Source organism: Oenanthe melanoleuca, chromosome 22 (assembly GCF_029582105.1).
Source record: "Oenanthe melanoleuca isolate GR-GAL-2019-014 chromosome 22, OMel1.0, whole genome shotgun sequence".
Taxonomy (NCBI): Eukaryota; Metazoa; Chordata; class Aves; order Passeriformes; family Muscicapidae; genus Oenanthe; species Oenanthe melanoleuca.
The window spans coordinates 3,464,024-3,491,776 of NC_079355.1; the positions used below are offsets into that span (position 1 = coordinate 3,464,024).

A 27,753-nucleotide genomic window follows, 5' to 3' on the forward strand; every position below is an offset into this window, starting at 1 on the left:
AAAAGGAACAAACACAAAGTCACTGCCAGGACCCCCTGGGATCCTGCTGCCCTCAATCCTCATTCCCACCCTCATTCCCACATTTCCCATCCTGATTCCCACATTTTCCCATGATTTTTCCATATTTTTCCCTTGCTGATTCCCACATTTCCCATGTTGATTCCCATATTTTTCCCTTGCTGATTCCCATATTTTTTCATGCTGATTTCCATGATTTCCCATATTTTTCCCACACTGATTCCCACATTTTTCCCATGCTGATCCCATATTTTATCATGATGATTTCCCACCTTTCCCACACTGATTCCCACATTTTCCCACATTTTTCCATGCTGATTCCCATATTTTCCCATGATTTTTCCATATTTTTCCATGCTGATTCCCATATTTTTTCATGCTGATTTCCATTATTTCCCACATTTCCTGTGCTGATTCCCACATTTCCCATGCTGATTCCCACATTTTTCCATTATTTTTCCCTTGCTGATTCCCACATTTCCCACACTGATTCCCATATTTTTCCCATATTTTTTCCCATGCTGATTCCCACATTTCCTGTGCTAATTCCCATATTTTTCCCACCTTTCCCACACTGATTCTCACCTTTTCCCATATTTTTCCCACGCTGATTCCCACATTTCCCACACTGATTCCCATCTTTTCCCACATTTCCCATGCTGATTCCCACACTGATTCCCATATTTTTCCCATATTTTTCCCATGATTTTTCCCATATTTTTTCCTTGCTGATTCCCACATTTCCCACGCTGATTCCCACATTTCCTGTGCTGATTCCCACATTTCCTGTGCTAATTCCCATATTTTTCCCATGCTGATTCCCACATTTTCCCACATTTCCTGTGCTGATTCCCATGTTTTTCCCACGCTGATTCCCACATTTCCTATGCTAATTCCCATATTTTTTTCCATACTGATTCCCACATTTCCTGTGCTAATTCCCATATTTTTCCCGTGCTAATTCCCACCTTTCCCACGCTGATTCCCACATTTCCTGTGCTAATTCCCATATTTTTCCCATGCTGATTCCCACATTTCCTGTGCTAATTCCCATGTTTTTCCTGTGCTGATTCCCACATTTTCCCACATTTTTCCTGTGCTAATTCCCACATTTTTCCCACGTTTTTCCCAGAGCCTGGCCCAGCTGGAGAACCTGTGCTGATTCCCACATTTCCTGTGCTAATTCCCATATTTTTCCCGTGCTGATTCCCACATTTCCTGTGCTAATTCCCATATTTTTTTCCATACTGATTCCCACATTTCCTGTGCTAATTCCCACATTTTCCCATATTTTTCCCACTTTTCCCAGAGCCTGGCCCAGCTGGAGAACCTGTGCAAGCAGCTCTATGAGACCACGGACACGGCCACGCGCCTGCAGGCGGAGAAAGCCCTGGTGGAGTTCACCAACAGCCCCGAGTGTCTGAGCAAGTGCCAGCTGCTGCTGGAGAGGGGCAGCGTGAGTACAGCCCTGAGTGTCCCAAAATATCCCAAAAACATGGAATTACACAGCTCAGATATCCCCCAAAAACATGGAATTACACAGCCCAAAAATTACCCAAAACCATGGACATCACCAACAGCCCCGAGTGTCTGAGCAAGTGCTGCTGGAGAGGGGCAGCGTGAGTACAGCCCCAAAATATCCCAAAATATCCCAAAATATCCTAAAATATTCCCAAAAAAATCCTGGAATTACACAGCTCAGATATCCCCCAGAAACATGGAAATCACCAACAGCCCCGAGTGTCTGAGCAAGTGCTGCTGGAGAGGGGCAGTGAGTACAGCCCAAAATATCCCAAAATATCCCCAAAAAAATCCTGGAATTACACAGCTCAGATATTCCCCAAAAACATGGAATTACACAGCCCAAAAATTACCCAAAACCATGGAATTCCTCTGGATTGATAAATCACAAGTGGCAGCTGCTGCTGGAGAGGGGCAGTGTGAGTACAGCCCTAAAATATCCTAAAATCCCCAAAATCTTGGAATTCCACATCCCAAAACTTCCCAAAATCCTGGAATGCCAGAGCCCAAAAATTCCCCCAAAATCCTGGAATTCCAGAGCCCAAGACTTCCCCCAAAATCCTGGAATTCCACATCCCAAAACTTCCCCAAAATCCTGGAATGCCAGAGCCCAAAGCTTCCCCAAAATCCTGGAATTCTAGAGCACAAAACTTCCCCCAAAATCCTGGAATTCCAGATCCCAAAAATTCCCCCAAAATTCTGGAATTCCACATCCCAAAACTTCCCAAAATTCTGGAATTCCACATCCCAAAACTTCCCCAAAATCCTGGAATTCCAGAGCCCAAAAATTCCCCCAAAATTCTGGAATTCCACATCCCAAAAATTCCCAAAATCCTGGAATCCAGAGCCCAAAACTTCCCAAAATTCTGGAATTCCACATCCCAAAACTCCCCAAAATTCTGGAATTCCACATCCCAAAAATTCCCCAAAATCCTGGAATTCCACATCCCAAATCTTCCCCCAAAATCCTGGAATGCCAGAGCCCAAAACTTCCCCAAAATTCTGGAATTCCACATCCAAAACATTCCCAAAACTTCCCCAAAATTCTGGAATTCCACATCCAAAACATTCCCAAAACTTCCCCAAAATTCTGGAATTCCACATCCAAAACATTCCCAAAAATTCCCCAAAATTCTGGAATTCCACATCCAAAACATTCCCAAAAATTCCCCAAAATTCTGGAATTCCACACCCAAAACATTCCCAAAAATTCCCCAAAATTCTGGAATTCCACACCCAAAACATTCCCAAAACTTCCCAAAATTCTGGAATTCCACATCCAAAACATTCCCAAAACTTCCCCAAAATTCTGGAATTCCACATCCAAAACATTCCCAAAAATTCCCAAAATTCTGGAATTCCACATCCAAAACATTCCCAAAAATTCCCCAAAATTCTGGAATTCCACATCCAAAACATTCCCAAAAATTCCCCAAAATTCTGGAATTCCACATCCAAAACATTCCCAAAAATTCCCAAAATTCTGGAATTCCACACCCAAAACATTCCCAAAAATTCCCCAAAATTCTGGAATTCCACACCCAAAACATTCCCAAAAATTCCCAAAAATTCTGGAATTCCACACCCAAAACATTCCCAAAAATTCCCCAAAATTCTGGAATTTCACATCCAAAACATTCCCAAAAATTCCCAAAATTCTGGAATTCCACACCCAAAACATTCCCAAAACTTCCCAGAATTCTGGAATTCCAAATCCAAAACATTCCCAAAAATTCCCCAAAATTCTGGAATTCCACATCCAAAACATTCCCAAAATTATGGAATTATTGTTGATTGATAAAGGAATTTTAATGATCCCCCTGATCCTGGAAATTCCTGGAGGAATGTAGTAATTTCATCCCAGAATTGTTGTAATTTTTGGGATAAAAAATTCCTGGAAATTCCTATAAAAATCTTGTAAATTCCAGTAAAATTCCTGTAAAAATTTGGGGCTTTAATTCCAGAATTGTTGCAATTTTTGGGATAAAAAATTCCTGGAAAAATCTTGTAAATCCCTGTAAATTCCTGTCAAATTCCTGTAAAAATTTGGGGTTTTAATCCCAGAATTGTCACAATTTTAGGGCTAAAAAATTCCTTTAAATTCCTATAAAATCCTATAAAAATTTGGGATTTTCTTCCATAATTGTCACAATTTTAGGGATAAAAAATTCCTTTAAATTCCTGTAAAATCCTATAAAAATTTGGGATTTTCTTCCATAATTGTCACAATTTTAGGGCTAAAAAATTCCTTTAAATTCCTATAAAATCCTATAAAAATTTGGGATTTTCTTCCATAATTGTCACAATTTTAGGGCTAAAAAATTCCTTTAAATTCCTATAAAATCCTATAAAAATTTGGGATTTTCTTCCATAATTGTCACAATTTTAGGGATAAAAAATTCCTTTAAATTCCTATAAAACCCTCTAAGAATTTGGGATTTTCATCCCAGAATTGTTACAATTTTAGGGATAAAAAAATTCCTTTAAATTCCTATAAAATCCTATAAAAATTTGGGATTTTCATCCCAGAATTGTCACAATTTTAGGGATAAAAAAATTCCTTTAAATTCCTATAAAATTCTCTAAAAATTTGGGATTTTCTTCTATAATTGTCACAATTTTAGGGATAAAAAATTCCTTTAAATTCCTATAAAATCCTCTAAAAATTTGGGATTTTCTTCCATAATTCTCACAATTTTTGGGACAAAAAATTCCTTTAAATTCCTATAAAATCCTATAAAAACTTGGGATTTTCATCCCAGAATTGTCACAGTTTTAGGGATGAAAAATTCCTTTAAATTCCTATAAAATCCTATAAAAATTTGGGAATTTCATCCCAGAATTGTTGTAATTTTTGGAATAAAAAATTCCTGGAAATTCCTATAAAAATCTTGTAAATTCCTGTAAAATTCCTGTAGGAATTTGGGGGTTTAATTCCAGAATTGTTGCAATTTTTGGGCATAAAAAATTCCTGGAAAAATCTTGTAAATCCCTGTAAATTCCTGCAAAATTCCTCTAAAAATTTGGGGTTTTAATCCCAGAATTGTCACAATTTTAGGGATAAAAAAATTCCTTTAAATTCCTATAAAATCCTATAAAAATTTGGGATTTTCATCCATAATTCTCACAATTTTTGGGACAAAAAATTCCTTTAAATTCCTATAAAATCCTATAAAAATTTGGGATTTTCTCCATAATTATCACAATATTTGGGACAAAAAATTCCTTTAAATTCCTATAAAATCCTCTAAAAATTTGGGATTTTCATCCATAATTCTCACAATTTTTGGGACGTTCTCACGCCCGCCCTGCCGAGTCGGGATTTCCTTCCCAGGAAATTCTCTGCCTTCACCTCCAGCTTCCACCTTGGAATTCCCAATCTGTTCTGCATGAAATGAGGAATTCCACGAGGTTTTAATTTTAATTTTTTGGGATTTTTTCCCTGTTTTCCCAGTCCTCCTACTCGCAGCTGCTGGCGGCGACCTGCCTGACCAAGCTGGTGTCGCGCACCAACAACCCCCTGCCCCTGGAGCAGCGCGTGGACATCCGTGAGTCTGGGAAAATGGGAATTCTGGGAATATGGGAATTCTGGGAGTCTGGGAAATATGGGAATTCTGGGGAGTCTGGGAAATATGGGAGTCTGGGAAATATGGGAATTCTGGGGAGTCTGGGAAATATGGGAGTTCTGGGAGCTGGGAATATGGAGTTCTGGGAGCTGGGAATTCTGGGAAATATGGGAGTCTGGGAATATGGGAATTCTGGGGATTCTGGAAAATATGGGAGTCTGGGAATCTGGGAATTCTGGGGAGTCTGGGATCTGAGAATTCTGGGAAATATGGGAGTCTGGGAGTTCTGGGAGTCTGGGAAATATGGGAGTCTGGAAAGTCTGGGAGTCTGGGAATTCTGGGAGTCTGGGATCTGGGAATTCTGGGAGTCTGGGAATTCTGGGAAATATGGGAATTCTGGGAGCTGGGAGTCTGGGATCTGGGAATTCTGGGAGTCTGGGAATTCTGGGAGTCTGGGAATTCTGGGAGTCTGGAAAATATGGGAGTCTGGAAAATATGGGAATTCTGGGGAGTCTGGGAATTCTGGGAGTCTGGGGAGTCTGGGAATCTGGGAATTCTGGAAAATATGGGAGTCTGGAAAATATGGGAGTGTGAAAAATATGGGAATTCTGGGAAAGTCTGGGAGTCTGGAAAATATGGGAGTCTGGAAAGTCTGGGAATTCTGGAAAATACGGGATTCTGGAAAGTCTGGGATTCTGGAAAGTTTGGGAATTCTGGGATTCTGGAAAGTCTGGGAATTCTGGGAATTCTGGAAAATATGGGATTCTGGAAAGTCTGGGGATTCTGGAAAGTCTGGGAATTCTGGAAAGTCTGGGAGTCTGGAAAATATGGGAATTCTGGGAGTCTGGGATCTGGGAATTCTGGGAATTCTGGAAAATATGGGAGTCTGGGAGTTCTGGGAGTCTGGGAATATGGGAATTCTGGGAATTCTGGAAAATATGGGAGTCTGGGAGTTCTGGGAGTCTGGGAATATGGGAATTCTGGGAATTCTGGAAAATATGGGAGTCTGGGAATCTGGGAATTCTGGGGAGTCTGGGAATATGGGAATTCTGGAAAATATGGGAGTCTGGGAAATATGGGAATTCTGGGGAGTCTGGGAGTCTGGGAATATCGGAATTCTGGGGATTCTGGAAAATCTGGGAGTCTGGGAATATGGGAATTCTGGGAATTCTGGAAAATATGGGAGTCTGGGAATCTGGGAATTCTGGAAAATATGGGAGTCTGGAAAATATGGGAGTCTGGAAAGTCTGGGAATTCTGGGAAGTCTGGGAGTCTGGGGAGTCTGGGAGTCTGGGAATTCTGGAAAATATGGGAGTCTGGGAATCTGGGAATTCTGGAAAATATGGGAGTCTGGAAAATATGGGAATTCTGGAAAATATGGGAATTCTGGGAGTCTGGGAATTCTGGGGAGTCTGGGAATTCTGGAAAATATGGGAGTCTGGAAAATATGGGAATTCTGGGGAGTCTGGGAATTCTGGGAGTCTGGGAATTCTGGGAGTCTGGGAATCTGGGAATTCTGGGGAGTCTGGGAGTCTGGGAAATATGGGGAGTCTGGGAGTCTGGGAATTCTGGGAGTCTGGGAGTCTGGGATCTGGGAATTCTGGAAAATATGGGAGTCTGGGAATCTGGGAATTCTGTTAGTCTGGGAAATATGGGAGTCTGGAAAGTCTGGGAGTCTAAAAAATCCTGGGAGTCTGGAAAATATGGGAATTCTGGGAAGTCTGGGAGTCTGGGAATTCTGGGAGTCTGGGGAGTCTGGGAATCTGGGAATTCTGGAAAATATGGGAGTCTGGAAAATATGGGAGTGTGAAAAATATGGGAATTCTGGGAATTCTGGGAGTCTGGAAAATATGGGAGTCTGGAAAGTCTGGGAATTCTGGAAAATATGGGATTCTGGAAAGTCTGGGATTCTGGAAAGTCTGGGAATTCTGGGATTCTGGAAAATATGGGATTCTGGAAAGTCTGGGAATTCTGGAAAATCTGGGGAGTCTGGAAAGTGGGAATTCTGGAAAATATGGAAGTCTGGAAAATCTGGGAAGTCTAAAAAATCCTGGGAGTCTGGAAAATATGGGATTCTGGAAAGTCTGGGAATTCTGGAAAATATGGGAGTCTGGAAAATCTGGGAGTCTGGGAATTCTGGAAAGTCTGGGAGTCTGGAAAGTATGGGAGTCTGAAAAATGTGGGAATTCTGGAAAGTCTGGGATTCTGGAAAATATGAGAGTCTGGAAAATATGGGGATTCTGGGAAATCTGGGAATTCTGAAATGTCTGGGAATTCTGGAAAGTCTGGGGATTCTGGAAAATATGGGAATTCTGGAAAATATGGGAGTCTGCAAAAAATACTGGGAATTCTGCCCAAAAATTCCAAGAATTCTGCTCAAAAACCGCAAGAGTTCTGCCCAAAAATCTTGGGAATTCTGGAAAAAATCCTGGAAATTCTCCCCAAAAATCCCGAGAAGTCTGCCCAAAAATCCTGGGAATTCTGAAAAAAGTTCCTGGGAATTCTGAAAAAAATCCTGGGAATTCTACCCAAAAATCCTGGGAATTCTGCCCAAAAATCTTGGGAATTCTGCCTAAAACTCCCAGAAATTGTTCCCAAAAATCCAGCCCTTTCCCAGATTAATTCCAGGACTAAATCCAACCCTTTCCCAGATTAATTCCAGGACTAAATCCAACCCTTTCCCAGATTAATTCCAGGACTAAATCCAACCCTTTCCCAGATTAATTCCAGATCTAAATCCAACCCTTTCCCAGATTAATTCCAGGACTAAATCCAACCCTTTCCCAGATTAATTCCAGATCTAAATCCAACTCTTTCCCAGATTAATTCCAGGTCTAAATCCAACCCTTTCCCAGATTAATTCCAGGTCTAAATCCAGCCCTTTCCCGGATTAATTCCAGGACTAAATCCAACCCTTTCCCAGATTAATTCCAGGTCTAAATCCAAACCTTTCCCAGATTAATTCGAGGTCTAAATCCAACCCTTTCCCAGATTAATTCCAGGTCTAAATCCAACCCTTTCCCAGATTAATTCCAGGTCTAAATCCAACCCTTTCCCAGATTAATTCCAGGTCTAAATCCAAACCTTTCCCAGATTAATTCCAGGTCTAAATCCAACCCTTTCCCAGATTAATTCCAGGTCTAAATCCAACCCTTTCCCAGATTAATTCCTGGTCTAAATCCAACCCTTTCCCAGATTAATTCCAGGACTAAATCCAAACCTTTCCCAGATTAATTCCAGGACTAAATCCAACCCTTTCCCAGATTAATTCCAGATCTAGATCCAACCCTTTCCCAGATTAATTCCAGATCTAAATCCAACCGTTTCCCAGATTAATTCCAGGACTGAATCCAACCCTTTCCCAGATTAATTCCAGGACTAAATCCAACCCTTTCCCAGATTAATTCCAGATCTAGATCCAACCCTTTCCCAGATTAATTCCAGATCTTAATCCAACCCTTTCCCAGATTAATTCCAGGACTAAATCCAGCCCTTTCCCGGATTAATTCCAGGTCTAAATCCAACCCTTTCCTGGATTAATTCCAGGTCTAAATCCAACCCTTTCCCAGATTAATTCCAGGACTAAATCCAGCCCTTTTCCAGATTAATTCCAGGACTAAATCCAACCCTTTCCCAGATTAATTCCAGATCTAAATCCAACCCTTTCCCAGATTAATTCCAGGACTAAATCCAGCCCTTCCCAACATCCTCAATTCCCAAATAAACCCAACATTTCCCTCTCATTCCTCCCAGCTCCCTGAATCCATTCCCTCAAACACCTCCCCAAATCTCCTTTTCCTCCTGGGTTTTCTTTCCATTTTCCATTTTCCATTTTCCACGTTTTCCATTGTGGGGGTTTTTTCTGACCCCCAGGTCCTGTAAAGCTCCAAACTCCAGAGCTCTGTGGGCTCCTATTTGTGGGGTTATCTTAGATAAGCAAAGCAGCTCATAGTTTAAAAGGTTATTTATTACAAATAAATTATTACAAATAAATTATTACAAATAAATTATTACAAATAAATTTGCATTTTATTGCAAATCAGCATCAGCAGCACACAGACCAGCAATGGCAAAGCAGCAGCAATGAGCAATAAGTGAAATGCAATAAGCAATAATCAATAGGTAAAAAGCAATAAGCAATAATTAATAAGCAATAAGCAATAAGTAAAAAGCAATAAGCAATAAGTAAAATGCAATAATCAATAAGCAATAAGTAAAAAGCAATAAGCAATAATTAATAAGCAATAAGCAATAATCAATAATCAATAAGTAAAAAACAATAAGCAATAAGTAAAATGCAATAATCAATAAGCAATAAGTAAAAAGCAATAATCAATAAGCAATTAGTAATAAGCAATAAGCAATAGGTAATAAGTAATAAGCAATTAGCAATAAGCAATAATTAATAAGCAATAAGTAAAAAGCAATAAACAATAAGCAATAAGTAAAAAGCAATAAGCAATAAGTAAAAAGCAATAAGTAAAAAGGAATAATCAACAAGCAATAAGCAATTAGCAGTAACCAATAAGCAATAATTAATAAGCAATAAGCAATAAGTAAAAAGCAATAAGCAGTAAGTAAAAAGCAATAATCAATAAGTAAAAAGCAATAAACAATAATCAATAATCAATAAGTAAAAAGCAATAATCAATAAGCATTAAGCAATAAGCAATAAGCAATAAGTAAAAAGCAATAATCAATAAGCAATAAGCAATAAGTGAATGGCTGAAAGCACCAACTCTCCCAATACAAACTCTTAGATGGGATTTTCCCAACAAGCTCAGACACAAACTCCTCTCCTTTACCTGTTAGAATTCCAGTTTTTCAGCACACCAGGTTATGTGTAGAGCTACACATACACTCTATCTTGTTATATCTGAGAAATGTCAGCAAAATTCTGCTATAACTGTAATGCCTGAGTCCTGTCTACAGCTGTGGATATCCTGCACTGAGGATGTCAGTGTGTTTCAACCTTCACTAGAACTCACTGGAGCATTTGGGACTAAAACACAAAACTCACTCTGTAACTTATTCAATCCCAGCACTCTGATTTCTCTCTGGAGAATTCAATCCCAGCACTCTGATTTCTCCCTGGAGAATTCAGACACCCCTGACTCACTGACTTGTTATATCTAAGAAATGTCAGCAAAATTCTACTATATCTCAGTCCTGTCTACAGCTGTGGATAGCAATAAGCAATAATTAATAAGCAATAAGCAGTAAGTAAAACAATAAACAATAATCAATAAGCAATATGTAAAAAACAATAAACAATGAGCAATAAGTAAAATGCAATAAACAATAAGCAATAAGCAATAAGCAATAAGTAAAAAGCAATAATCAATGAGCAATAAGCAATAAGTAAAATGCAATAAACAATAAGCAATAAGCAATAAGTAAAAAGCAATAATCAATAACCAATAAACAATAATCAATGAGCAATAAGCAGTAAGTAAAATGCAATAAACAATAAGCAATAAGTAAAATCTATCTACTGAGGATGTCAGTGTGTTTCAACCTTCACTAGAACTCACTGGAGCATTTGGGACTAAAACACAAAACTCACTCTGTAACTTATTCAATCCCAGCACTCTGATTTCTCCCTGGAGAATTCAATCCCAGCACTCTGATTTCTCTCTGCAGAATTCAATCCCAGCACTCTGATCTCTCTGGAGAATTCAGACACCCCTGGCTCACTGACTTGTTATATCTAAGAAATGTCAGCAAAATTCTACTATATCTCAGTCCTGTCTGCAGCTGTGGATAGCAATAAGCAATAATTAATAAGCAATAAGCAGTAAGTAAAACAATAAATAGTAATCAATAAGCAATATGTAAAAAACAATAAACAATGAGCAATAAGTAAAATGCAATAAACAATAAGCAATAAGCAATAAGCAATAAACAATAAGTAAAAAGCAATAACCAATAAACAATAATCAATGAGCAATAAGCAATAAGTAAAATGCAATAAACAATAAGCAATAAGCAATAAGTAAAATCTCTCTACTGAGGATGTCAGTGTGTTTCAACCTTCACTAGAACTCACTGGAGCATTTGGGACTAAAACACAAAACTCACTCTGTAACTTATTCAATCCCAGCACTCTGATTTCTCCCTGGAGAATTCAATCCCAGCACTCTGATTTCTGTCAGGAGGATTCAATCCCAGCACTCTGATTTCTGTCAGGAGGATTCAATCCCAGCACTCTGATTTCTCTCAGGAGAATTCAGACACCCCTGACTCACTGACTTGTTATATCTAAGAAATGTCAGCAAAATTCTGCTATATCTCAGTCCTGTCTACAGCTGTGGATAGCAATAAGCAATAATTAATAAGCAATAAGCAGTAAGTAAAACAATAAACAATAATCAATAAGCAATATGTAAAAAACAATAAACAATAAGCAATAAGCAATAATCAATAAGCAATAAGTAAAAAGCAATAAGCAATAAACAATAATCAATGAGCAATAAGTAAAATGCAATAAACAATAAGCAATAAGCAATAAGTAAAAAGCAATAAACAATAAGCAATAAGTAAAATGCAATAAACAATAATCAATAAGCAATATGTAAAAAACAATAAACAATAAGCAATAAGTAAAATGCAATAAACAATAAGCAATAATCAATAAGCAATATGTAAAAAGCAATAAGCAATAACCAATAAACAATAATCAATAAGCAATAAGTAAAAACCAATAAACAATAAGCAATAAGTAAAATCTATCTACTGAGGATATCTGTGTGTTTCAACCTTCACTAGAACTCACTGGAGCATTTGGGACTAAAACACAAAACTCACTCTGTAACTTATTCAATCCCAGCACTCTGATTTCTCCCTGGAGGATTCAATCCCAGCACTCTGGAGGATTCAATCCCAGCACTCTGATCTCTCCCTGGAGGGCTCAGTGGCTGCACCATTCCATGTTTTTTCAGGGAATTATGTGCTGAACTACCTGGCCACGAGGCCCAAGCTGGCCACGTTCGTGACGCAGGCGCTGATCCAGCTCTACGCCAGGATCACCAAGCTGGGCTGGTTCGACTGCCAGAAGGACGAGTACGTCTTCAGGAACGTCATCAACGACGTCACCAGGTTCCTGCAGGTCAGGTTCCTCCTCAGAATTCCCGGGATTCACAAAATCTGGGAATTTTCAGGTGCTGTGGAGGAGATCAGGTGCTTCTGTAGCGCTGAGTTCAGCAGGGGATTCCCAGAGGAAACAGATTCTGAAAAATTCTGGGAGCAGGGAATTGTTCCTGGATAATCTCAGTTTTCACCAGGTTCTTGCAGGTCAGATTCCTTCCTCAGAATTACCAAGATTTGCCAAAATCTGGGAATTTCCAGGTGTCCTGAAGGAGTTCTGCCTCCTCCATAGCTGTGATTTCAGCTGGGGAGAGAGATTGTGGAAAATTCTGGGAGCAGGGAATTGTTCCTGGATAATCTCAGTTTTCACCAGGTTCTTGCAGGTCAGGTTCCTTCCTCAGAATTCCCAAGATTTGACAAAATCTGGGAATTTTCAGGTGCTGTGAAGGAGTTTGGGTGCTCCTGTAGTTGTGATTCCAGCTGGGGATTCACAGGGTGAAGAGCTCCTGAAAAATCAGGGAATTGTTTCAGGGAACAGGGATTTTGTTCCTGGATAATCTCAAATTTTCACCCAGTTCCTGCAGGTCAGGTTCCTTCCTCAGAATTCCTGGGATTCACAAAATCTGGGAATTTTCAGGTGCTGTGAAGGAGTTTGGGCTCCTCCATAACTGTGATTTCAGCTGGGGAGAGAGATCTTTAAAAATTCTGGGAGCAGGGAATTGTTCCTGGATAATCTCAGTTTTCACCAGGTTCTTGCAGGTCAGGTTCCTTCCTCAGAATTCCCAAGATTCACCAAAATCTGGGAATTTTCAGGTGCTGTGAAGGAGTTTGGGTGCTCTCCTAGCGCTGATTTCAGCTGGGGATTCACAGAGGTATCAGGTCCTGAAAAATTCTGGGAGCAGGGATTTTGTTCCTGGATAATTCCACCTTTGCACCAGGCTCCTGCAGGTCAGGTTCCTTCCTCAGAATTCCTAAGATTTGCCAAAATCTGGGAATTTTCAGGTGTCCTGAAGGAGTTCTGCCTCCTCCATGTTGGTGTTTTCAGCTGGGGATTCCCAGGGTAAAGAGATCATGGAAAATTCTGGGAGCAGGGAATTGTTCTTGGGTGTTCCCAGCTTTGCACCAGGTTCCTGCAGGTCAGATTTCTTCTTCAGAATTCCCAGGGTTCACCAAAACCTGGGAATTTTCAGGTGCTGTGAAGGAGTTTGGGTGCTCCTGTAGCACTGAGTTCAGTAGGGACTTCCAAGGGGAAACAGATGCTGAAAAGTTCTGGGAATTGGAAGTTCTGGGAGCAGGGAATTCTTCCTGGATGTTCCCAGCTGTGCACCAGGTTCCTGCAGGTCAGATCCCTCCACAGAATTCCTGGGATTCACAAAATCTGGGAATTTTCAGGTGCTGTGAAGGAGTTGAAGCTCTCCCATAGCAGTGATTCCAGTAGGAGCTTCTCAGGGAAAACTGATCCTGAAAAATCAGGGAATTGTTTCAGGATGTTCCCAGTTTTCACCAGGTTCCTGCAGGTCAGGTTCCTCCTCAGAATTCCCAGGATTCGCCAAAATCTGGGAATTTTCAGGTGCTGTGAAGGAGTTTGGGTGCTCCTGTAGTTGTGATTCCAGTAGGGGATTCACAGGGTGAAGAGCTCCTGAAAAATCAGGGAATTGTTTCAGGGAGCAGGGATTTTGTTCCTGGATAATCTCAAATTTTCACCAGGTTCCTGCAGGTCAGGTTCCCTCCTCAGAATTCCCAAGATTTGCCAAAATCTGGGAATTTTCAGGTGGCCTGAAGGAGTTCTGCCTCCTCCATGTTGGTGTTTCCAGCTGGGAATTCCCAGGGTGAAGAGATCCAGAAAAATTCAGGGAGCAGGGAATTGTTCCTGGATAATTCCACCTTTGCACCAGGTTCCTGCAGGTCAAATCCCCCCCCAGAATTCCAGGAATTCCACAAAATCTGGGAATTTTCAGGTGGTGTAGAAGACTTTGAGTGCTTTCCTAGTGGTGATTTCAGCTGGGGATTCCCAGGGTGAAAAATTCTGGGAGCAGGGAATTGTTTTTGGATCTTCCCAGATTTAGGATCCAACTTTTCCAAACTCAAATCCATCCCATGGATGGGTGGAAAATTAAGGAATTTTTTTCCTTTGTTGTTCCTATCCATAGGAATCTCATTTTATCTTTACCTCCTTAAAAATTCTGGGAGCAGGGATTTTTTTCTTGGATTCTCCCAGATTTAGAATCCAACTTTTCCAAACTCAAATCCTTCCCATGGATATTCCTGGGATTTCTTTCAACTTCCTTCATCCATTCTCTCAACTTCTTTTTGTTGTTTTTTTGTTCATTTGGCTGTTTTATTTTTATTTCTATTTTGAGATTTTTTTTCTGCTTGTTTTTTTTATTTTGTTTAATAATAATTAATAAATATTTTAATAATAATTAATAAAGTTCTTTCTAACCAATCATTTTTCCAAGGAAAAAAACCCAAAAAATGGGATTTTTTTCCCCAAAAAATGGGATTTTTTTCCCCAAAAAAAGCTGTGCCTTTGTCTCCCCAGGACAGTGTAGAGCACTGCATCATAGGAGTGACAATCCTGTCCCAATTAACAAATGAAATTAATCAAGTAAGTGCTACAGCCTTCCTCAGTGAAGTAAGTGTCCAATTTTCTCATTCATATTCTTGTGTCCTGCCTTTTCCTGGGTTTTTTTTTTGGGAATTTTGGGGTTTTTTTGGGGGTTATTTTGTTTTGAGGTGTTGGGAGTTCCTGTCTGGAGGGGTTGTTTTGTTTCTTTGGTGTTTTCCATCTTTTCTCTCATGGTTTTGGTGTTGTTTTCTGGGATAAAAAAAAAAAAAAAAAAAAAAGGGGGGGGAAAAAATAAGGAATTATTGAGGGAGGATCAGCTCCAGTGGCTGATCCAGGATTGGAATTGTTCCCATGAATCCAACTTGGATAATTCCATCCAGTTCCATTCCCTTTGGAGATGGGAATTCCCATCCCTAAAATAAAATAAAAAAAATAAAAAAAAAAGGTTTTTGCTGTTGGTTTGGACAAAGATTGAAGAGAAATAAAGGAATAAATTGGGAATAAACCCAGGAAATGAACCCCCAGGAATGAGGTTTATGCATCCCTAAAATCCCAAAAAACAAAAGGATTTTGCTCCTGATTTGGGCAAAGATTGAAAAGAAATAAAGGAATAAATTGGGAATAAACCCAGGAATGAAAGGCCAGGAATGGGATTTATCCATGGAAAAACATCCCAAAAATCCCCCCAAAAAAAGGATTTTTCTGCTTATTTTGGGCAAAGATTGAAGAGAAATGAGGAATAAATTTGGAATAATCCCAGGAATGGGATTTGTCCATGGAAAAACTGTGGGGTTGGGATCCAGTGGCAGATCCAGAACTGATCCCATAAATCCATAAATCCTGGATAATTCCATCCAGTTCCATTCCCTTTGGAGCTGGGAATTCCCATCCCTAAAATAAAATAAAAAAAAAAAAAAAAAAAGGTTTTTGCTGTTGGTTTGGGCAAAGATTGAAGAGAAATAAAGGAATAAATTGGGAATAAACCCAGGGAATGAACCCCCAGGAATGGGATTGATGCATCCCTAAAATCCCAAAAAACAAAAGGATTTTGCTGCTGATTTGGGCAAAGATTGAAAAGAAATAAAGGAATAAATTGGGAATAAACCCAGGGAATGAAAGCCCAGGAATGGGATTTGTCCATGGAAAAACTGTGGGGTTGGGATCCAGTGGCAGATCCAGAACTGATCCCATAAATCCATAAATCCTGGATAATTCCATCCAGTTCCATTCCCTTTGGAGATGGGAATTCCCATCCCTAAAATCCCTAAAAAAAAAAAAGGTTTTTGCTGCTGGTTTGAGAAAACATTGAAGAGAAATGAGGAATAAATTGGGAATAAACCCAGGGAATGAACCCCCAGGAATGGGATTTATGCATTCCTAAAATCCCAAAAAAAAAAAAGGATTTTCCTGCTGATTTGGGCAGAGATTGAAGAGAAACGAGGAATAAATTGGGATTGAACCCCCAGGGATGGAATTTATCCATGGTAAAGGTGCCTAAAATCCCAAAAACCAAAAGGATTTTGCTGCTGATTTGGACAAATACTGAAGAGAAACGAGGAATAAATTGGGATTGAACCCCCAGGGGTGGGATTTATCCATGGTAAAGGTGCCTAAAATCCCAAAAAAACCCCGAATTTTGCTGCTGATATGGGGAAATACTGATGAGAAATGAGGAATAAATTAGGATTGAACCCCCAGGGATATAATTTATCCATGGTAAAGGTGCCTAAAATCTCAAAAAAAAAAAGGATTTTGCTGCTGATTTAGACAAATACTGAAGAGAAATGAGGAATAAATTGGGATTGAACCCAAATAATTAAACCTCAGGAATGGGATTTATGCATCCCTAAAATCCCAAAAAAATGGGTTTTCCTGTTGATTTGGGCAGAGATTGAAGAGAAATGAGGAATAAATTGGGATTGAACCCCCAGGGATGGAATTTATCCATGGTAAAGGTGCCTAAAATCCCAAAAACCAAAAGGATTCTGCTGCTGATTTGGGGAAATACTGAAGAGAAATGAGCAATAAATTAGGAATGAACCCAATAATTAAACCTCAGGAATAGGATTTATGCATCTCTAAAATCCCAAAAAAAAAAAGGATTTTGCTGCTGATTTAGACAAATACTGAAGAGAAACGAGGAATAAATTGGGAGAGAAGAATAAATTAGGAATAAACCAGGAATTTAACTGCTGGAATGTGGGTTTATCCCAGGAATGGGATTTATGCATGGAAAGACATCCCTAAAATCCCCAAAACCAAAAGGATTTTGCTGCTGATTTGGGGAAATACTGAAGACATACAAGGAATAAATTTGGATTGAACCCCAACAATTAAACTCAGGAATGGGGTTTATGCATCCCTAAAATCCCCAAAAAATGGGTTTTCCTGTTGATTTGGGCAGAGATTGAAGAGAAACGAGGAATAAATTGGGATTGAACCCCCAGGGATGGGATTTATCCATGGTAAAGGTGCCTAAAATCCCAAAAAAAAAAAGGATTCTGCTGCTGATTTGGGGAATACTGAAGAGAAACGATGAATAAATTGGGATTGAGCCCCAGGGGTGGGATTTATCCATGGTAAAGGTGCCCAAAATCCCAAAAACCAAAAGGATTCTGCTGCTGATTTGGGGAAATAGTGATGAGAAACAAGGAATAAATTGGGATTGAACCCCAACAATTAAACTCAGGAATGGGGTTTATACATCCCTAAAATCCCAAAAACCAAAAGGATTTTGGTGCTGATTTGGGGAAATACTGATGAGAAACGAGGAATAAATTGGGATTGAACTCCAACAATTAAACCTCAGGAATGGGATTTATGCATCCCTAAAATCCCAAAAAAAAAATGGATTTTGCTGCTGATTTAGACAAATACTGATGAGAAACGAGGAATAAATTGGGATTGAGCCCCAGGGTGGGTTTGTCCTGCAGGGTGGGTCTGGGGCTCCTGCTGCTCTCTGAGCTCTGCCCTCCCCGCAGGCCGACACGAGCCACCCCCTGACCAAGCACCGCAAAATCGCCTCCTCCTTCCGCGACTCGTCGCTCTTCGACATCTTCACCCTGTCCTGCAGCCTGCTGAAACAGGTGGGATGGGATGGGATTGGGATTGGGATTGGGATGGGATTGGGATTGGGATTGGGAACCTTCACCCTGTCCTGCAGCCTGCTCAAACAGGTGGGATGGGATGGGATTGGGATGGGATTGGGATGGGAACCTTCACCCTGTCCTGCAGCCTGCTGAAACAGGTGGGATGGGATTGGGATTGGGATTGGGATGGGATTGGGATTGGGATTGGGATTGGGATTGGGATTGGGAGGGGAACCTTCACCCTGTCCTGCAGCCTGCTCAAACAGGTGGGATGGGATGGGATTGGGATTGGGATTGGGATGGGATTGGGATTGGGATTGGGATGGGATTGGGATTGGGATTGGGAACCTTCACCCTGTCCTGCAGCCTGCTCAAACAGGTGGGATTGGGATTGGGATGGGATTGGGATTGGGATGGGATTGGGATTGGGATTGGGAACCTTCACCCTGTCCTGCAGCCTGCTCAAACAGGTGGGATTGGGATTGGGATGGGATTGGGATTGGGATGGGATTGGGATTGGGATTGGGAACCTTCACCCTGTCCTGCAGCCTGCTGAAACAGGTGGGATGGGATTGGGATTGGGATTGGGATTGGGATTGGGGAACCTTCACCCTGTCCTGCAGCCTGCTCAAACAGGTGGGATGGGATTGGGATTGGGATTGGGATTGGGATTGGGATTGGGGAACCTTCACCCTGTCCTGCAGCCTGCTGAAACAGGTGGGATGGGATGGGATTGGGATTGGGATTGGGGAACCTTCACCCTGTCCTGCAGCCTGCTCAAACAGGTGGGGGTGGGATGGGATTGGGATTGGGATTGGGATGGGATTGGGATTGGGATTGGGGAACCTTCACCCTGTCCTGCAGCCTGCTGAAACAGGTGGGATGGGATGGGATTGGGATTGGGATTGGGATTGGGGAACCTTCACCCTGTCCTGCAGCCCGCTCAAACAGGTGGAATTGGGATGGGATTGGGATTGGGATTGGGATTGGGATTGGGATTGGGAGGGGATTGGGATTGGGATTGGGAGGGGAACCTTCACCCTGTCCTGCAGCCTGCTCAAACAGGTCGGGATGGGATTGGGAGTTGGGGTTTGGGGTTTGGGATTAGGGATTGGGGTTTGGGAATGGGATTGGGATTGGGATTGGGAATGGGGATTGGGATTGGGGGATTGGGAATGGGATTGGGGATTGGGATTGGGAATGGGGATTGGGATTGGGGTTTGGGGATTGGGAATGGGGTTTGGGATTGGGATTGGGGTTTGGGATTGGGAATGGGATTTTGGGAATGGAGCCTTGGGGTTTGGGGATTGGAGCCTTAGGATTTTGGGGTAGAAACCTTGGGGTTTTGGTAGTGAAACCTCAGGATTTTGGGAATGGAGCCTTGAGATTTTGGGGTAGAAACCTTGGGATTTTGGGAATGGAGCTTTGGGATTTTGGGAATGGAACCTTGGGATTTTGGGAAGGGAGCCTTGGGATTTTGGGGATTGGGAGTTTGGGAATGGAGCTTTGGGATTTTGGGATTGGGGTTTGGGGTTTGGGGAATGGAACCTTGGGGTTTGGGGATTGGGAGTTTGGGAATGGAACCTTGGGATTTTGGGAATGGGGCCTTGGGATTTTGGGAATGGAGCCTTGGGGTTTGGGGATTGGAGCCTTGGGATTTTGGAGTTGAAACCTTGGGGTTTTGGGAATGGAGCCTTGGGATTTTGGGAATGGAGCCTTGGGATTTTGGGAATGGAGCTTTGGGGTTTTGGGAATGGAACCTTAGGGTTTGGGGATTGGGATTTTGGGATTGGGGTTTGGGGTCTTGGGATTTGGGAATGGAGCCTTGGGGTTTTGGGAATGGAACCTTGGATTTTTGGAATGGAGCCTTGGGATTTTGGGAGAGAAACCTTGGATTTTGGAGTTGAAACCTTGGGGTTTTGGGAGTGAAACGTCAGGATTTTGGGATTGGAAACTCAGGATTATGGGAATGGAACCTCAGGATTATGGGAGTGAAACCTCAGGATTTTTGGAATGGAGCCTTGGGATTTTTGGAAATGGAACCTTGGATTTTGGGATTGGAACCTCAGGACTTTGGGATTGGAAACTCAGGATTATGGGAGTGAAACCTCAGGATTTTTGGAATGGAGCCTTGGGGATTTTGGGATTGGAACCTCAGGATTTTGGGAATGGAACCTCAGGACTTTGGGAGTGAAACCTCAGGGGATGGGGTTGCAAGGGGGAAGCACAGGATTCCTGCCAGACAGAAAAGAGGATTTGTGTGTAAGGAGAATTCCAGGATTTCCTGAATCCTTTAATCCTCAATCCTGTGCAGCCCAGGAGAAAAATGGGAATGGTGCCTGTTATCCATGTCCTGAAAAAACTCTGAAATTTCATTTATGCTGGAATATATTTATGCCCTCACTAGCTATAAAAAAATCCTGCCTTGCAAAAAATGGGATTTGTGTTTAGGGAGAATTCCAGGATTTTCTGGATCACTTAATTCTCATTTCTGAGCAGTTCAGGGAGAAAAATGAGAATCCTGCCTGTTCTCCCTGTGCTGGAAAAACTCCAGAATTCCATTTATGAACCTCACCTGCTGCTCATTCCACAGAGCCCCATCCTTGTTAAACTGAAATCCTGTCAAACAGAAAAGGGAATTTATGTTTAATCAGAATTCCAGGATTTTCTGGATTACTGAATCCTCATCCCTGTGCAGTTCAGGAGGGGAAATGGGAATGTTCTCCCTGTGCTGGAAAAACTCCAGAATTCCATTTTTAAACCTCACCTGCTGCTCATTCCACAGAGCCCCATCCTTGTTAAAATGAAATCCTGCCTTGAATAAAAAGGGAATTTGTGTTTAATGAGAATTCCAGGATTTCCTGATTCTTCAATCCTCAATTCTGTGCAGCTCAGGGAGAAAAATGAGAATCCTGCCTGTTCTCCCTGTGCTGGAAAAACTCCAGAATTCCATTTTTAAACCTCATTCCAAGCCTTGACCTGCTTCACATAAACCATTTTTTCATCCCACCTTCCCCCAGCTCCATTTCCCCACTTTTCCCTGCCTGAATTCCACGTTTTCCACAGGCCTCTGGGAAGAACCTGAACCTGAATGATGAGAGCCAGCACGGGCTGCTGATGCAGCTGCTCAAGCTCACCCACAACTGCCTGAACTTCGACTTCATCGGCACCTCCACGGACGAGTCCTCGGACGACCTGTGCACAGTGCAGATCCCCACCAGCTGGAGATCAGGTGAGCTGCAGCACCTGCCCCATCCCAGCTGCAAAATGCTCAGATTCTCAGATTTTCCATAAATAAATCCCAGGTTAAGGGTTAAACCCAGCCCTAAACTCGCCTGGTTAATTTTTGGGGGATTTTGTCTTTGCCTGTAAAACCCTTTTTCCTTCCAGGTGTTCACTTCTCATTACTACAGTGAGGAAAAATGGATTTTAAGAAAAATTAAGGAATAATTTGACACCTTTTTCCCAGCTGGAAAAGGCTCAAATACTGATTTTCCATAAATAAACAAACCCCAGGCTGAGGGTTAAACTCAGCCCTAAACTCGCCTCGTTCACTTTTGAGAGATTTTTATTTGCATTTAATTTCCAATCTTTCACCTTTCATTCCAATAGCCAAGAAAAATGTTGGGTTTTTTTTTTTTTTAATTAGGGAATCATTTGACACCTTTTTCCCACCTGGAAAATTCTCAAATACAGATTTTCCATGAATAAACCCCAGGCTGAGGGTTAAACCCAGCTCTAAACTCGCCTCGTTCATTTTTGAGGGATTTTTCTTTGTTTTAAAACCCATTTTCCCTTCCAGTCTTTCACTTCTCATTACAACAACCAGGAAAAATGGATTTTAAGAAAAAATAAGGAATAATTTGGCACCTTTTTCCCAGCTGGAAAAGGTTCAAATACTGATTTTCCATAAATAAACCCCAGGCTGAGGGTTAAACTCAGCCCTAAACTCGCCTCATTCATTTCTGAGGGATTTTCCTTTGGTTTTAACTTTCAGACTTTCACCTCTTGTTCCAACAATGAGAAAAAATGGATTAAAAAAAAAAAATTAGGGAATAACTTGGCACCTATTTCCCACCTGGAAAATACTCAAATCCTGGGATTTTCCATGAATAAACCCCAGGCTGAGGGTTAAACTCAGCCCTAAACTCACCTCGCTCACTTTTAGGAGATTTTTCTTTCCTTTAAAACTCTTTTTTCCTTCAGGTCTTGTTCCAACAAGCAGGAAAAATGTTTTTTTTTATTTTCCCCAAAAATAGGGAGTGATTGGTACCTTTTCCCACCTGGAGAATGCTCAAATACTGATTTTCCATGAATAAACCCCAGGCTGAGGGTTAAACCCAGCTCTAAACTCACCTCGTTCGTTTTTGAGGGATTTTTCTTTGTTTTAAAACCCATTTTCCCTTCCAGTCTTTCACTTCTCATTAGAACAACCAGGAAAAATGGATTTTAAGAAAAATTAGGGAATTATTTGGCAGCTTTTTCCTACCTGGAAAAGGCTCAAATACTGATTTTCCATGAATAAACCCCAGGCTGAGGGTTAAACTCAGCCCTAAACTGCCTCGTTCATTTTTAGGAGATTTTTCTTTCCTTTAAAACTCTTTTTTCCTTCAGGTCTTGTTCCAACAAGCAGGAAAAATGTTTTTTTTCATTTTCCCCAAAAATAGGGAGTGATTGGTACCTTTTCCAACCTGGAGAATGCTCAAATACTGATTTTCCATGAATAAACCCCAGGCTGAGGGTTAAACTCAGCCCTAAACTCGCCTCGTTCATTTTTGAGGGATTTTTCTTTGTTTTAAAACCCATTTTCCCTTCCAGTCTTTCACTTCTCATTACTACAGTGAGGAAAAACGGATTTTAAGAAAAAATAAGGAATAATTTGGCACCTTTTTACCACCTGCAGAATGCTCAAATACTGATTTTCCATAAATAAACCCTGGGTTAAGGGTTAAACTCAGCCCTAAACTCGCCTCGTTCGTTTTTGAGGGATTTTATTTGCTTTTAATTTCCAGTCTTTCATTCCAATAACCAAGAAAAATGTTTGGATTTTTTTTTTTAAATTAGGGAATCATTTGACACCTTTTTCCAACCTGGAAAATTCTCAAATACTGATTTTCCATGAATAAACCCCAGGCTGAGGGCTAAACTCAGCCCTAAACTCACCTGGTTCATTTTTGGGGGATTTTGTCTTTGCCTTTAAAACCCTATTTCTTTCCAGGTGTTCACTTCTCATTACTACAGTGAGGAAAAATGGATTTTAAGAAAAAATAAGGAATAATTTGGCACCTTTTTACCACCTGGAAAATGCTCAGATCCTGGGATTTTCCATTAATAAACCCTGGGTTAAGGGTTAAACTCAGCCCTAAACTCGCCTCGATCACTTTTGAGGGATTTTTATTTGGTTTTAATTTCCAGTCTTTCACCTTTCATTCCAACAGCCAAGAAAAATGTTTGGGTTTTTTTTTTTTTTTTAAATTAGGGAATTATTTGGCACCTTTTTCCCACCTGGAAAATTCTCAAATACTGATTTTCCATGAATAAACCCCAGGCTGAGGGTTAAACTCAGATCTAAACTCACCTGGTTCATTTTTGGGGGATTTTGTCTTTGCCTTTAAAACCCTATTTCTTTCCAGGTGTTCACTTCTCATTACTACAGTGAGGAAAAATGGATTTTAAGAAAAAATAAGGAATAATTTGGCACCTTTTTACCACCTGGAAAATGCTCAAATACTGATTTTCCATAAATAAACCCCAGGCTGAGGGTTAAACTCAGATCTAAACTCACCTCGTTCATTTTTGAGGGATTTTTCTTTGTTTTAAAACCCATTTTCCCTTCCAGTCTTTCACTTCTCATTACAACAGTGAGGAAAAATGGATTTTAAGAAAAAATAAGGAATAATTTGGCACCTTTTTACCACCTGGAAAATGCTCAAAATCTGATTTTCCATGAATAAACCCCAGCCTGAGGGTTAAACTCAGCCCTAAACTCGCCTCGTTCATTTTTAGGGGATTTTATCTTTTCCTTTAAAATCCTTTATCCTTTATTTATTTCTCATTACTACAGTGAGGAAAAATGGATTTTAAGAAAAAATAAGGAATAATTTGGCACCTTTTTCCAACCTGGAAAATGCTCAAATACTGATTTTCCATAAATAAACCCTGGGTTAAGGGTTAAACTCAGCCCTAAACTCACCTGGTTCATTTTTGAGGGATTTTTATTTGCTTTTAAAATTCCTTTTTCCTTCCAGTCTTTTATTAGTTCCAACAACCAGGAAAAATAATTTAAAAAAAAAAAAAATTAGGGAATAATTGGTATCTTTTTCCCACCTGGAAAATTCTCAAATCCTGAGATTTTCCATAAATAAACCCTGGTTAAACCCAGCCTTAAACCCTCTGTTAATTCATTTTTGGGAGATTTTTTTTTGCTTTTCCTTTCCAGTCTTTCACCTTTCATTCCAACAACCAAGAAAAATGTCAGTTTTTTTTTTTAAATTAGGGAATAATTTGTCACCTTTCCCCCACATGCTGCTGTTCCCACCTGGCACAGATTGTGTTCCTAAAATCCTAAAATTCCTAAAATACCAAAATTCCTAAAATACCTTCCTGTCATCCTCAGTTTGTAGGGTTAAAAATACAAAATTTTGGCAGATTTTTTTCCTTGGGGTTTGTGATGCTTTGCTGTCCCAAATCCATGAGAAAATCAGGATGAAACTCATGGAAAATGGAAATAAAATCTTCTTTTCTCTTGCAGCATTCTTGGATTCCTCGACCCTTCAGTTGTTTTTTGATCTTTATCATTCCATCCCTCCTTCGTTTTCTCCTCTGGTAAGTCCAGGCTTGATTTTATTTTATTTTATTTTATTTTATTTTATTTTATTTTATTTTATTTTATTTTATTTTATTTATTATTTTATTTTATTATTTTATTTTATTTTATTTTATTTTATTTTATTTTATTTTACTATTGTATTTTATTTTATTTTATTTTATTTTATTTTATTTTTTTATTTTATTATTTATTTTTATTTTATTTTATTTATTTTTGTATTTTATTTATTTTATTTCATTTTATTTTATTTTATTTTATTTTATTATTTTATTTTATTTTATTATTTTATTTTATTTTATTTTATTTTACTATTGTATTTTATTTTATTTTATTTTATTTTATTTTTTTATTTTATTATTTATTTCTATTTTATTTTATTTTATTATTTTATTCTATTTTATTTTATTTCATTTCATTTTATTTTATTTTATGTTATTTTATTTTATTATTTTATTTTATTATTTTATTTTATTTTATTATTTTATTATTTTATTATTTTATTTTATTTTATTTTATTTTATTTTATTTTATTTTATTTTATTTTATTTTATTTTAAAGTTCAGCTGGGACATCCCCTGGGGATTAATTTGTGCTGAAGTGCTGCTGAGAGTTTTGAGGCATCTCCAAGGTTGGATTTTCCCTAAAAAAAATTTTTTTTAATTGGAATTCCAACCTCTTTCTCCTCACCCAGTTTGGAATCACTTTGTTCATCCCCTCCTGTAATTCCCAAAAAAAAAAAATCATAAAAACCACACCAGGAGTAGGGAACACATTTAATTTAATTTAATTTAATTTCTTCTTCCACTTTTCCAAACCAGGCCATGTCCCATTGGATGAAAGGGCCAAGAGCACAACTGAGCTAAAATTTAGATTGTTTCTTCTTAAAAAAATAAAAAAAAATTGGATTATTTCTTCTAGGAAAAAAAAAAAAAAAAAAAAAAAAAGTTGGTTTATTCGTTCTGGAAAAAAAAAAATTTAAAAGTTGGATTATTTCTTCTGGAAAGAATAAAAGGTTGGATTATTTTTTCTGGAAAATTAAAAATCTGGATTATTTGTTCTGGGAAAAAAATAAAAATTTGGATTATTTGTTCTGGAAAAAGATAAAAATTTGGATTATTTTTCAGAAAAAAAAATTTTAAAGCCCTTTCAGTTTTTCAATTTTTGCCATAATTAAAGCTCAGTGAAAACAAAGCTGAGAGGGAAAGGAATTTTTCCATGGAGACTCCACTTTTTCTAATGGAGAGTTAATGGCTAATCCTGAATTTTGAGCCTTCAGGAGAGATTTGAGGTGTAAAAATCATTTTTTTAAATGGAAATCTGAAATTATTCCATTGGGATTCCCATCCCTGGGGGGGTCCAGGGAAAGCTGGACCTGGCACTCACAGCTCTGGGCTGGGTGAGGATTCTGACCTTGGAGAGCTTTTCCAACCTCTTGAATTCCATAACTCACAGATTTTGGGGATTTTTGGGGATTTTTGGGGTTTTTGGGATTTTGGGGATTTTTGGGATTTTTTTTGAGCGCTGTGATTTCATTTCCCACTGCGAACCCACAGGAGCTGTTTGATCCTTCAAGCATCACCAACCCTCAATCCCTGCTGTTTCCACGAGGTGGAAATGTCTTTATTTCCTTCTTTCCATCCCAATTTTGGGTTTTTTTCCCAATTTTTTTGGCAGGTTCTGTCGTGCTTGGTGCAGATCGCCTCCGTGCGCCGCTCGCTGTTCAACAACGCCGAGCGCGCCAAGTTCCTGTCCCACCTGGTGGACGGGGTGAAACGGATCCTGGAGAACCCCCAGGTGAGTGCTGCAGCTGGGAGAGCAGCCTCTCATCCCAAAAAATCATCCTGTTGTCCCAAAATCTCGTCCCAAAAAATCCTTCTCGTGCCCCAACATCTCGTCCCAAAAATTCCTTCTCATGTCTCAGCATCTCATCCCAAAAAATCCTTCTCATGTTCCAAAATCTCGTCACAAAAAATCCTTCTCATGTCCCAACATCTCGTCACAAAAAATCCTTCTCATGTCCCAAAATCTCATCCCAAAAAATCCTTCTCATGTCCCAGCATCTCATCCCAAAAAATCCTTCTCATCTCCCAACAACTCATCCCAAAAAATCCTTCTCATGTCCCGGCCTCTCATCCCAAAAAATCCTTCTCGTGCCCCAACATCTCATCCCAAAAAATCCTTCTCATGTCCCAACATCTCATCCCAAAAAATCCTTCTCATGTCCCAACATCTCATCCCAAAAAATCCTTCTCATGTCCCAAAATCTCATCCCAAAAAAATCCTTCTCATCTCCCAACATCTCATCCCAAAAAACCTTCTCATGTCCCAAAATCTCATCCCAAAAAATCCTTCTCATGTCCCAAAATCTCATCCCAAAAAATCCTTCTCATGTCCCATCATCTCGTCCCAAAAAATCCTCATGTTCCAACATCTCATCCCAAAAAATCCTTCTCATGTCCCAAAATCTCATCCCAAAAATCATTCTATTGTCCCAAAATCTCATCCCAAAAAATCCTTCTCATGTCCCAGCCTCTCATCCCAAAAAATCCTTCTGATGTCCCAAAATCTCATCCCAAAAAATCCTTCTCATGTCCCAACATCTCGTCCCAAAAAATCCTTCTCATGTCCCAAAATCTCATCCCAAAAAATCCTTCTCATCTCCCAGCCTCTCATCCCAAAAAATCCTTCTCATGTCCCAAAATCTCATCCCAAAACTCCTTCTCATGTCCCAAAATCTCATCCCAAAAAATCATCCTATTGTCCCAAAATCTCATCCCAAAAAATCCTTCTCATGTCCCAAAATCTCATCCCAAAAAATCCTTCTCATGTCCCAGCCTCTCATCCCAAAAAATCCTTCTCATGTCCCAGCCTCTCATCCCAAAAAATCCTTCTCATGTCCCAACATCTCATCCTAAAAAATCCTTCTCATGTCCCAAAATCTCATCCCAAAAAATACTTCACATGCCCCAACATCTCATCCCAAAAAATCCTTCTCATGTCCCAAAATCTCATCCCAAAAAATCCTTCTCATGTCCCAAAATCTCATCCCAAAAAATCCTTCTCATGTCCTATGTC

The 27,753-nt window shown here is 39.8% G+C and overlaps 2 protein-coding genes across 2 annotated transcripts in view; one reads left to right on the forward strand and one right to left on the reverse strand.

Annotated features, from left to right (window-relative positions):
• Positions 1-331, reverse strand: part of FHIP2B (FHF complex subunit HOOK interacting protein 2B) — a 2,612-nt gene extending 2,281 nt beyond the window's left edge. Inside the window, 1 exon segment of the mRNA XM_056508612.1 lies at positions 322-331. Within this exon segment, the coding sequence (XP_056364587.1) occupies positions 322-331 (10 nt within the window).
• A 993-nt stretch (positions 332-1,324) lies between these two features.
• Positions 1,325-27,753, forward strand: part of XPO7 (exportin 7) — a gene marked incomplete at its 5' end in the record, with an annotated part of 75,098 nt that continues 48,669 nt past the window's right edge. The window contains 8 exons of the mRNA XM_056508615.1: positions 1,325-1,474; positions 4,994-5,087; positions 12,047-12,213; positions 14,734-14,799; positions 17,742-17,846; positions 20,916-21,081; positions 24,601-24,674; positions 26,353-26,472. Coding sequence (XP_056364590.1) covers positions 1,325-1,474; positions 4,994-5,087; positions 12,047-12,213; positions 14,734-14,799; positions 17,742-17,846; positions 20,916-21,081; positions 24,601-24,674; positions 26,353-26,472 — 942 coding nt within the window. The remainder of the gene's footprint in view (positions 1,475-4,993; positions 5,088-12,046; positions 12,214-14,733; positions 14,800-17,741; positions 17,847-20,915; positions 21,082-24,600; positions 24,675-26,352; positions 26,473-27,753) is intronic.